Source organism: Ammospiza caudacuta, chromosome 1 (assembly GCF_027887145.1).
Source record: "Ammospiza caudacuta isolate bAmmCau1 chromosome 1, bAmmCau1.pri, whole genome shotgun sequence".
Classification (NCBI taxonomy): Eukaryota; Metazoa; Chordata; class Aves; order Passeriformes; family Passerellidae; genus Ammospiza; species Ammospiza caudacuta.
The window spans coordinates 48277355-48289815 of record NC_080593.1 but is presented as its reverse complement, the minus strand read 5'-3'; the positions used below and the strand labels follow the sequence as shown (position 1 = coordinate 48289815).

Here is a 12461-nt window from a genome sequence, read left to right as displayed (position 1 = left end):
TCACAATGAAAAAGACAAAAATCTGTGTCAATTGCTCTGTAGCAGTTAAGTGTATTTTCTGTAATCATCTAGAAAAATAGGGGCAGCTACTACACAGATTGTTCCATCATTTTCATCTGTACTAAGTACCAAGTAGGTGTGAATTGCTCCTGCTTTGATTTTGCAGTGGCTTAGTTTTACCCTTGGAAAGGTTGCTTGAAGAAACAGGGCAGTGTCGAAGCAGTGAAGAGGAGCCATAGCAATACAAAGTTCACACTGTGCTGGCAAAGCATCCTTCTACATCATCAGTCTTCGTTCTAGACTTAGTTAGATTCTGGCCCCCATGGCTTCTCCGGAGCTCTTGTCTTCTGATGATTAGATATATTCTGTTCCCCTGTTTAAATTTATTCATGGCCATTTATCCTTGACAGCTCCAATTTAAAAAGCTGTTCTTACTCTTTGATGTTGACCTCAGTGATGTCAGGCCTTTCAGCTGCCCAGTACTGGGCTGTGAGCCCAGATAAGGGACTTAGTTAACCACTCCTGCATTTAGTAGTAGGCTGCTACTCTCCTGTTACCTCCTGTCCAATTAAATTGTTTCTTTGCTGCTTTCCCTTGCAAAATTAGAGCTCAGCTTTGGTTCTGTTTTGCCCATGAAAGTGATTTGTGTAAAGGTGTGCATTCTTTGGCTTCTAGTCCCGGTGGACTGGTGTCTCTGTTGCTGGTTGCAACAGAGAAGCAGCAATTAATTTCCAGATTCCACTACACAAAGGTATTTTTCATATAGAACATGAGCTTGGTAAAAGCTTGTATTCCTTTGTTTGTTACCTGATGACAGTTGAGCCTGGCTAATTATTTTGATTTACATAATCATTTGAGCAGCCAAGTATTTTTCCCTCCGTAACAGTGATAAAATGTCCATTTTGTTATGTGTGTAAAACATGGACTGAGATTTTAAAAATTTCCTTTTTAAAAACATCTAGAGGATTTAGGTGCAAAATTGCCATTAATTTATTTTGATAATCCAAGTTGCTCTAGGCATCTTTCAAAATAAGCACACAGGATAAAAAGATGGTTTAGCCTGTAGAAATGATACTAGGAAGGCATGTGAGAGACAGGTGTGGTAATCAGGATCACAGGCACATTCCTATCATTTTTATTTTCAGGAAAGAAAAACTAGTATCAGAATGTGTGGAATGGTTTGGGTTTGGTTTTTTTCCTTCACAGTTTCCTAAGGTAAGAATACAGAGAATTCTTAGGAATTTAAATTAACAGTTTTGACCTGGCATTTCTCTAAAGCCTCGAGATGCAGAAAGCAGCTGTTGCCCTCATCTTCAGGCAGGTTTGTCAGAGAGGTTGTGGACCCACAGGCTGTATTAGAGCATGGCCATCCACTGGAATGGCTCATGCTGGGACAGCTGATGGCATTGCAAACCTCAGCTTTCTGCTGCCTAGCAGGCTTTTTCCAGGACCTGCTGTGGGTGAGGAGATGCTGCATGTCCAGCTCTCACAATGGGGGTTAGAAGAGGAGAGTCAGTAAAGAACAGTGAAATTTCATGTCTTGTCCCAGTGTAAGGCATCCAAGAGCCAGAGCAGCATTCGGGAGGGCTTGTATAAGTAGCTTGCCTGAGAGCAAAGGTTGTTAAGATGTCAGCGTTAATGAGATATGAAATTGCAATTACACAGTGCATCTTTCTGATCATTTCCCCCCTCTTGCTGCATTAAAAAGCATCTTCATTAGGAATTGTCCTCAAACTATTAAGTAATTTAGCCAGAGCAGTAAGGGTTTGATAGATACAGAACTGTTGTGCCTTAGTTATGGATTATTCTATAATTATTTTATGAAGAAAGAGTCCCCATTATTTTTTGGACTTTTTGAATGATCAAAACCCTTACAGAGGCCTTGAGTTAAACAGCTCCTACCATTTTTTTTTTAAAGATTGCTAATTTTATAAACCAGCTTTGATTACCTTGAAATTTCTAGCCTCTGTCTGCTGCTCTTAATAGTGTGAGTGTGTCTGTGTGTGTGTGTTTGGAAGCGAATTACTTGAAAGTCTGTTTCTACCTATCCACTTGTGTTTAACCACTTAACAATGAATCAACACCCTTCCCCTCCCCCTGCAGATGCTTTAATCCTTATCTTGCCCTAGTTACCCTGCAGATTGCTTTCATCTTTAGCTGTGCTGCTCCTAATGCTTATCCGTTTAGCCTGGCTTTTGACTTTTGCAATGGCACTTGGTGTATCCGTGCGTGGGCAGGTGCATGCGTACAGCCATATATTTTAGAAGGACACAGTGTCTATGTGTGGTGCTGCATAATAATAGAGCTGAAGTATTTCTTGCTGCTTCATTAGTCCCAGTGTTGCACTCCTTCTGTCATTAATTATTTGAAGCAGAGTCACCGGAGTGACATCTGATGAGGTGTCTGAACATCTTAAGTTGAAAAGTGCTTTCACCTTCTCGATCCCAAATGGTTGTATCACTGTCAGTTCTGCTAAAACTCGGTTTGTACATTCAAACCAGAATTGTCAGCTCCATTAGCCCAGTTTATTCCCCAGAGCTGTGGAAGAGCATGGATTAATCAGTATTAATCTGGTAGGACTGATCAATAGTTTTGATGAAAAGACTTAATGAGACTGGTGAATCCAGGTTAGTTTGATCCCTTTACACTCCAGCCACTGCTGTTCTGAAGATGAATATCCATGCCCAAGTTTAATGCAGTTTATGTAAGCCCTCTAAACTTTACCTTTTCTTGGTGGGGATTAGTTTTCATGCACCATTTGTTTATTGAAGAGCATTCATATACTAAATACAGGTTAACTGACAAAATTTTAGAACAATTGATGAGAAAATTTATCTTTGCCAGATATGTGCTTAGTTTAACACTGGGAGAGATTTTTATCTACTTTTCAACCTATATGGCCTACCTTTTAAATTAAATATTTGAAACTTATTTTGTTTTAATTAATAATAATAATATTAATATTTATTATATTAGTATTCCCTGTATTAGTAGAAGTATTGTGTCATGAAAATGCATTAGGATTTGCTACAAGCTTTTAGAAGAAAGCTTTTCCTGGGGTTGCTCTTTTATTTGTGGGTTCATAAATAACTATATTATGCAAAAGGAATTAATTGGGGAATGTGACAGGACCAGAGCTGATTAAATTTCCTTCAGAGTCTTATTGTCATCCTAATATGAAATCCTTGGTTATTTGGAATGCTAATGGTGACATTTTAAATCTAATGTGCTTCTTAAATGGTTTGCAATATTAAAGAAACCCCAAACAAACAAACCAGCTACGACAAGAAAAAAAGGCAACAGAGCATCCTCTGCCCCTCAAAACTAAACCCAGAACTTCTAGACCATTTTTTTTCCTGAAGAAAGTATTCCCTGCCAAGTTACAGTGGATTTTTAGAGACATAATTTTTCTTGTTTGCTCTTTGGTGTAGGTTTTCCATTTTGTTCTAAGTAATCAGACCCACTGTGCATATCTGTATTTACTGAAGGGAAAGGTGTTTTGGTGTTTTTGGGCTTTACTCACAAAATGTCAGGAATGGCAGGGGTATTTTTGGTGGAGGGGATCGCAGAAATTTTGACAAAATGTCCTCTCTTAAATGAAGAGGCCATTAAAGGCTGCATCTTGCCATCAGATATCCCTAAGTGGCTGATTAAACCAAATCCAGCTACAGGAATTGCTGCATTGAAGCTGATTTGTCTGCCTTATTCCTCTGTACTGCTGTAAATGTCTTCCATCTGAGTGGATGTTCACTTTTTTTGTGTTGGGTTCATGCAGGACAGTCAGATAAACCACAGATGAAAGAACACCAATTAATTACATTGATTAACTATGGCTCTACTATTAGACTCAGGTTTTCAACATGCCAAGTTTTGCAGTTTCAATCTGACAGAGGTTTTTTTTAATTCTTTTTATTAGGTGTAAGCTGCTGTCTTAAAATCACTGGGACTTTTCATGCTGTTTGATTGTATAATTTTGCTTTTTAATAGTTTACTGGCAGAGTACCTTGCAGGCAGTTTGACATGCCCTGGAAGGTAATTCCCTTTCAGGATCTCTGCTCTGCTGTTTGTACTGAGTAGTTACTTCATGGATGGGCTTCACTGAAATCCTTGTGGCTGCTGACTGTTTGGTGCCCTGACTATGTATAGAAATGAAACTAATCTTTAAAAATCATGGTTTAACATGAAAAATTCCCATGCATCTAGTCATATTATCCCTGATGAGCTTAAACTCGTTTTGAATTTACTTGAGTTCATTCAAAGATGTGTTGAATTTAAAATTTAAATTAAAAAAAAAGGTGTAAAATGCAGGGTAGTGGCCTGCAAAACCTAAATAATTTGAACTGCACACTTTGCAATTTGGTTGCTCATAGATAGAGTAAAAGGGATGCATCTCCAGGTTTAAAGAAAGAAATCAAGGCATTAACTGTTAGAAAACTGTTCAAGATATATAATCTCTTCTGGTGCATTTTAAAAATATATTTGCTTCATTGTAAGAGAAGGAATAAACAATGCTGTAACTTCCCACCAATTTGCTTGATGCAGAGGCACCAAAATGCGACACCTCTACATGGCCTTCAATTAGGAGGATTTCATAAGTGCTAAGGAAAAGGTTCATGTCTTTCCTCTGTTAGATCTAAATCTCTGAATTTATGAGAGAAGTTTAATTTGGACTGATTTTTTCTTTTTTTTGAGCATTGCATGCAGTGTTCTCCTAGAATTTACTTCTTCTCTTACAACTGCTTTCCTCCAGTAGACTATTCTTGTTATCCATGCTAAATTGTGTAGGAGACTACCTATAGCACGGCCTCTCTTGCTCTTCTGCTACCTCTTAGTCCATAATTGGCTTCATTTTCCTGCCTTTCTGAAAGCTTCCTGCTGCTTTATTCCCTCGGTCGTTGCCCTGCTGCATTACTGGTAAATGTGTCATGACTCCTGTCTCTTGCAGCTTTGGAGATATGTTGTCCTTTACACTGACTGCATTTGTTGAGCTGATGGATCATGGGATTGTATCGTGGGATACATTCTCTGTGGCATTCATTAAAAAGGTAAATTTGGAATCAATGCTGTCTGTTCTATATCAGTTTAAATATTTGAGGTGAGTTGTGATTTGGGTTTGTTTCTTTTTTTCCATCTTCGTTTTTTTCCCAGGTACATTATTTAGGTCGTTGGTCAAAAAAAGGTACATGAAAATGGGATCAAAGTGCTGTTTCAAACTATAAATGTTTGTACTGCAGAATCTGGTTCTACTTCTGTGGAAATCAGTTGGAGTGAATTGGAATCAACACAGTATTAGGCTTGTTATATGATAAATTGCTTATGCAATTACATTGTGACCTCCCTGTGCAGATAAAATACAGTTAAAGCAAAAAATTAGTGTTTTGATACAATGTAAACTAAAATGAGTAATGCCATATTTCTAGGAAAAAAACCCAGCACTGAAATGTTCCCTCTGGGGCATTGGAAGAAGAGAAATGAGTTAGTTTACAATTTGAAATTAGGATGATATCTGAGTTAATCAAGCTGAACTATGCCCCTCTGAATCTTGCAGTTGAGGTATGTGGTTTTGAAAAAGATCTGTTCACGATTTGCAGTATATCTTTCTTTACTTACATGTCAGAGATGCACAAAAGCAGCAGAAACATGGTAGTATTCTTTAGGTACAGACATTTACAAGACTTCAGAAAAAGTTTTTGTTACTGATTCAACACTTTTCATTTACTGGGGAAGAAAAACCCCAAAACCACATAATTCTTCTTTACAAAGAATTTTCAAACCTGATTGAATTTATCATAACCCAAAGTGTTTTTGAACAGGTTCAAAAGATATCAGTTTCTGCACTAAAATAATGTCAGAAGCAGTAATTAAATGAATATAACCTGTGGCAAAGAAACCTTCATTTTAGTAGAGTGTGTCAGAGCAAGGGCTTTAAATTTTGTTAGAAAATTGCTACCATCAAAGGAAAGCAGAAATTTGCTTTTGTTGCCGAAAGTGAAAGAAGGATTAACTAGGAAAAATAGCTTTAGATACTTTAGATGCTAAACTTCAGTTTTGGTCATAAGAAAAAAATAGTGTAACTGATCTGAGTTTTGTTCTGGTTTTTAAATTTCTTTTCCAATTTCACAGTCCAGGTAGGTTGTGATGACAATTGTTGTTACCTTCTAATGGCAAAAAATTCTACAACTGCTTTTAACTGACTGCAGGAGACACCAAGTCCAGAATGCCTTGCTTTCTAGGGGAGCCTACTATGGAGCATATGAAGAAACTTTCTAAAGTTAGTTTAGAGCATTTACTTTGTTATTGGCTCAAAACAAATGTCTTTGTCCAAATTGTGTCCTGTGGACTGTATTGTAACAATAGAAGAAATTGTGTTCCCCTTGTTAATGGCTCATCTCTTCTGCCAAGCACTTCTATAGGTTTCCCTGGATAATGACCCAATTAAAAAAAAAAAAAAGACAAAAAAAAAAAAAAAAAAAAAAAAACAAAAACAAAAGCATTTCCACAAAGTACCTATATAAACAAAAACTGTCAGGAAAAACGAGAAGTGAAACTATGGAGCAAGAAAGGGACCAAGGAGAATGACAGGGGAATGCGGTGGGCCTAATGCTGGCCAAATGTCAGTGCACCTACTAGAATTATTTACTAATTTTCTGCTGTGAGATAAGAATTAGGAGGAGAGCAAAGCAGGCTCAAAGCTTTAAAGGGCATAAAAAACCCTTTATTAATAGAACTAAAAGAAAGAATAATAAGAATCAGAACAAAGCCTTCAGAACACTTCTCCTCCCCTCACACCCTCTTTTCTTTCCCACTGACAACGTAAAGAGACAAAATCTGGGACTTTCAATCAGTTTACCACCTCTAGAATAGTCTTCCTTCAGTTCTCTTAGGGAGAGCAGTCTCTCTTGCTATGCTGCAGAGACTTCTCCACAAGAAACAGTTCTCCTGTGGCTTCAATGTCACAGCAAATCAGCCACCTGGGAAAGGGAAATCTGTTTGCAAAGTGAAAGTCCCTCCCATGCTTTACAGCTTTCCCACAGCTGCTTTCATGGGCCATGGCAACTTATGGGGTGCTGTTTTAAGGATGAGCTGTTCCAGCATGAAAGCAAAAGTTCTCTTAATCCATCTCTGGGAAACAGAGGTTTTCTTCTCTTCCTGGGGCAAGGTTTCTCATCTCTCTCATTTCTCTCTGTTCAAACTTCTCATTAGATCACAGAGAGTTAGAAGAGAAACAGAGGGACAGAGAATGACAGAGGTTGAGGAAAGAGGCTCAGCAGTGTTCTGATCTGCATGCAGTTGGAAACCAGAAAGGCAGAGCCCTCAGAGGTGCAGCGTGGGCATGGGGCAAACCTAGCAGAGCACCTTTGGACCATGTCTCACTTCTGTGGCAGCAATCTATAACTTCATCCTCACTAGCTTCTCTGATGTTGGCTTTTGACAGACCACTTGAGGTCCTTGATGGGCTTGCTCAAGTGACTGATGGGATGGATAAGGGAGTGGATAAGTTTCTGCTGAGGGGAAACTTGCAATCAAGTTCTTCTGCCTTTTGAAGCTGTCCTTCATGCTGAATGAAAGAAAAATAGCATCATTTGGAAAAGCTTCCCTATGATATATAAAGTTCTCACAAGACCTTTTTCTTGCTTAGGGCGATATATAGCTCATTTCCAGATTCCATAGCTGCCTAAAGGATTTGGATTCCAAATTCTTAGAAAAAGTCGCGATGATTGGTTATCAAAATTGTCCTGGTTGTGGTCAGGACAGGGTTAAATTTTGCAGTATCCAGAAGTGGGCATGGCTAGGACACAGAGGTTATTCTATACCACCTCAAATAATTTTCTGGGGACAGGGGAAGGGGGGTTCCTTCTGGGTCAGGGTAGCATGGCAGTGGATCAGGTATTCCCGCTTTCCTCGTTGTGAGCATTCACGGGTGAAGTGTTTGTCTCTCTCGTGACCTCTGTTATTGGTAGTATTGCTGTTACTGTTCTTTTTCTTGCTCCATTGCTGTTTCCAGTAAATTGTTCTTATCTCAACCCATGATGTTTACCTCAGTGCCTCCAGTTCTCCTCAGGCCTGCCACAGGAAGCACAGGGGAGTGAGCGAATGACGCATTGTTTGGGGTATTCAATGGGGGCACTAAACAGGGAAATACCATTCCTAAACCATGACAAAAATGCACTACACAAATTTGGTACATCCATCTTTAGTGCCTACAAGAGAAGTAATGAAGTTTGTAGTATTGTTTAAGATATTTTTAAAAAAATCTTTAAAAATACTTATATAATTGTTGATTCGTAAGTGTATGATGCAGAACCTTAGTGTTGACAAATTGTTTACCTTCTAAAATATATTGTGCAGAAAACAGGGTGGCAGCCAGAGAAGTATTTCGGTATGTCACAACTGTCAGTTGTTTTTTTCTGTAAAGTGCAGCTCTAGTTCCTTACTTTAAAATTATATGCACCATTTAAAATTTTACTATGCACTAAATCTTAACAGAGACCACAACTTGAACAGATTTTTCTGTACATTTTTGAGAACAGGATAGTGCAGGCAAATAACTAATGAACATGCATAATGAAAATCAGATCTGTTTCTTTCACTGTTTTTCTCCTATGTGTTCTTTTTCTGGTGCAGCTTTTAAATAGTAGCAGTAATAATAATAATAGTAATAGTAATAATAATAAGTAGTAGTAGTAGTACTACTACTATATAACAACTTTTTATTCAACTTTTGAATTTTCTCTTTTGCCTTAAGTGAAGCTGAACCAGGAGGAGAACTCAGATGATGTAGTTCAGTTTGCTACAGGTTTTTCATCTGCTCTCAGTTTACATATTTAGCTCCTATTTCAAAGGAGCATGAATGTGTAAATTCACGGTTTGATTTCTAATTTCCCTTGAAATTGAAAGGAAGTTAAGCACCCAGACTCTTCTTTTGTATGTGGCTATATATGCAGATTTCAAGGTTACAGGTATTTTGCTGAAGAAATAATATTATCCTTAATGACACACACCCATGTGACAGGTTTTCACATGGAAGTGCAAAGCAATCAAGTTGCTTCTTTCTGAAAAAATGTTGTATTTTGCTGTGCTTGCATTATTTTAATAATTGGAATTTTTGATAAATGAATGCAGGATTATTTTTGGATGTTGAAAGCCCTCTCTCTGTGTGGTGCTTAATAAACAGAAAACAGCAAATAGCACAAATTTGAACTCCTTTTGATTCCTGTTTCTTCTCAAGAAGGCACTCTTTTTTTTTTTTCTTTTTTTGCACACCCAGAACTTCAAGTGTGGGACTAGAATTTTGTTTAAATGCAGTTTTGCTCTCCCTGGAACTTACATGACTTATTTTTCAAGGTAGACAAGCCTATTATTTCTGGCCAGACTTCATGCTTCAGGAAGGTGGTTATGAATACACACAGCTTGACATGCAAGTTACCCAGCAGATGTTTTGCATCTATATTCAGTGTGATACATCTTTTTAAACACACAAGACAGCTTTATACCTTGTGTTTGTGTTGATGATTAAAAGGTGTGATGGTCCAAGGTCAGGAGAATAAATGAGGCTAAGGCAGCCTTTCCTAGATGAAGGTTCCAGTTATCTATACTGTTACATTTCTGCAGGTCCCTGGTGTGAAAATGTTATATCCCAGTGAAGCATTAACTGCCTCCCAAAGGAGCTGCTGCACCAAGAATAATTCATAAATGTCAGGGCTCCTAAAGAGGTGACAGAAATCTGGCAATTTGGGACACAGTCTGCACACATGGTTTTCCTCCTGCACAAGCAATCCATGGATGCCTGAAAAACTGAGGCATCCAGGGGCACTTGGTTTAATGTGTGAGCAGTGCAGAGTTGGCAGCTCTGGCTGCAATGCATCAAAACACATCTGGATTGCCACCAACAGAGGTGGGGTAGCACAGTGCTTTGGACACACAGATTGCTGCTCTAAAAAGCACACTGTGCTTTGTATACTATTGTAAATATTATTTGGCTCAGGACTTGCTGGGAGAAGATACTGAGAGTCCAAAATAGAAAAAGGCTAATCGGGTTCCTCTCTCCTCCTGTTTTCTATGCATTCGTGGCTTGGTTATTTACAGAAAGTAAAGTACATGTATATTCTCTGAATTGAGTTTCATTTGGTGTAGGATGTTCCTGCTGTGGTAATGCAAGCCAAGCAGCAGAGCAAACAGCAAAAAGCAAAAGTGCTATAATAGATTAGAAAAAGAAAAATCTGTCCCTCTTTCTTTTTTGTCTCCAGCCAAAGTTGGGTGGTTTGCTCCTTTAGTACTACTTAAGATGTCACAAGAGCAGAACAATACCATTGTCCACGTGTCAACATTTTAATGTGAGTTTTACAGGCAGCTGGACAGCTTTTCTAAGCATAGCGCAGGCCTTTGTTCCTCCTAAAAGGAAACAATTCTTAGGTCTCAGCAAGCATCCAGAATTTGAAACAATAGTTATGATTACAGTAGTGGCTTATAGCAGGAATACTGAAGAGATGTGTGAAATTTTCTGGAAGGAACATATCAGACTTGAGACAGGGCCACTGCAGTCTTGTTGCTTTGCTGCGGAGAGCAAGTAACTGTGGTCACAGTACACTTCAGTCTGTACTTTCTTGGGTGCCTTTCATTTTGACTGTGCTGGTGTTGGAGTACTTGAGGAAAACCCCTGCAGTTCTCACTTTCTGCATCAGCAGAAGGCAGGTTTCTTCCCAGGAAGTATTTGGGCTGGGCAGCATGCTGGAGAACGTGTGTTGCTACATCTCACTGCACAGCTGTGTTGACTTTGCAGATGAGTGTGCAACTTGTCATTGCCACACTGCAAAATAGCAGAGGTCAAACTTGGTTTTAATTAATGTGCTATTCGCTTGTGGCAACCTGCAGTAAAAGGGAAGGTTATTAATGAAAAGCTGGACTCTAGACAGGGTTATGGAACCAGTTGTCCTGATCATCAACAGAGTTTTAATTGGTAACCTGGAAAGAGTTTTCAGCATTATTGGTAACACCAAGCAGAAGAAAAAGGCATGTTTGTTCTAGATTGTGTTTTTCCAGAAAGCTAGATTAAAAGTTTCTCTTTTGAAACATTTGCCTTAAGCCTAGATATTTTTAGCCTGTACATTTTTTTCTGGAGAAAATGAGAGCTAGTTGCCTTGTTTTTTCCAAAGTTTTCTACACAAAAAATAGAATTGTTGAATTTTTTGATGCTGATTTTTCATGTTTGTAATGTAATGATTAAGCATACATTTCAGTCATGTGAATATTGACAATAACCTTTGGTGACTTGTGCCAGCTGTAGACCCTGTGCCACTGTGTTCTTTGATGGTATATGCTGTGCCTGGTTGATCATTTTCAGGTATTCACTGATAACTGGCATGTGGACAAGACTGCCTTTTATCTAATGCCTTTCTGAACCACGCTGACAGTTTTCTTTCTAACCTTTCCCTGTTTTTTGTGACAAGATGCAAATTCCATGAATGATTGTGTTTGCAGATAGCAAGCTATGTGAACAAATTTGCCTCGGACATCTCTATCTTGCAACGGTCGCTGGCAATCCTGGAATCGATGGTGCTCAATAGCCATGACCTGTACCAGAAGGTAGCACAGGAGATCACAATTGGGCAGCTGATCCCACATCTGCAGGGGTGAGTGGCTTTGACTACCACATGATATGGTGGATATTTTTTCCCCTTAAAATAGCACAACATTTGGAGAAAAAACAGTACTATAAAGAGCAGCAACCTCCTTTATGATTCCTGACTCCACTACAATTGACTGAATAACTGGTAACAATATTTCTGGAGTTGCCTGATCATTAGGTTTTAGGGCTTTTTTGATTTTCTTTTGTTTGTTTTTCTATAAGCTACCTATGTAGTTGGAAGTGGGGAATGAGGAGAAGAGCACCCTGTGGTAATGAAATGCTTAATTAACATACAGATGGGTTGTTTTATTTACCAGACTCTGGGAAGTGTGTAAGACAAAAATTGCTCAACTTTTGGTGAATGTATGTTTGAAAAGGAAAGGGCTTTTTCTTAAATAGTAATGTGAAGTGCTTAAATGGATGGAAACTGCTTCTTGTAGCATAGAGTAACCTACTGTGCATAGTTATGCTTGTCTCCCACCTGGGACATTTTCAATGCACCTGAAAAGCTTTGATATCAGCAGGTTCATTTCCAAAAGCCTTTAGGGAAGATTCCGCTTCCTATCTCCAGCTGTTGTGCACCTGACAGAAACTGGTTATGAGACTCTTGCTATGATCAGTGGAAGGTCAATGGCAGTTCAAGGAGTTGTTCATTCCACCTTTTTGGAATTCTGAGTCCCCCTTCAGGACATCATCTCTCTCTCAATAATAAAGAAAGCCAGGTCATGACCAAGCTTGGTCACCTAACTTACATGGTTAACATGAAGTGCGAACAGCTTCTCCACTTCTACCGGCTGAAATGCAGCTGGAAGAACAATTTCTACAGCTCAGGTGC

General features: G+C 38.7%; 1 protein-coding gene across 2 annotated transcripts in view; it reads left to right on the top strand.

The window, feature by feature from the left end:
- The window catches only part of ELMO1 (engulfment and cell motility 1), a 303889-nt gene that overhangs the window by 101177 nt on the left and 190251 nt on the right, over positions 1 to 12461 (top strand). For both annotated transcript variants that reach the window (XM_058803529.1, XM_058803519.1), the window contains exons 9-10: positions 4946 to 5045; positions 11479 to 11630. In XM_058803529.1, the coding sequence (XP_058659512.1) occupies positions 4946 to 5045; positions 11479 to 11630 (252 nt within the window). The remainder of the gene's footprint in view (positions 1 to 4945; positions 5046 to 11478; positions 11631 to 12461) is intronic.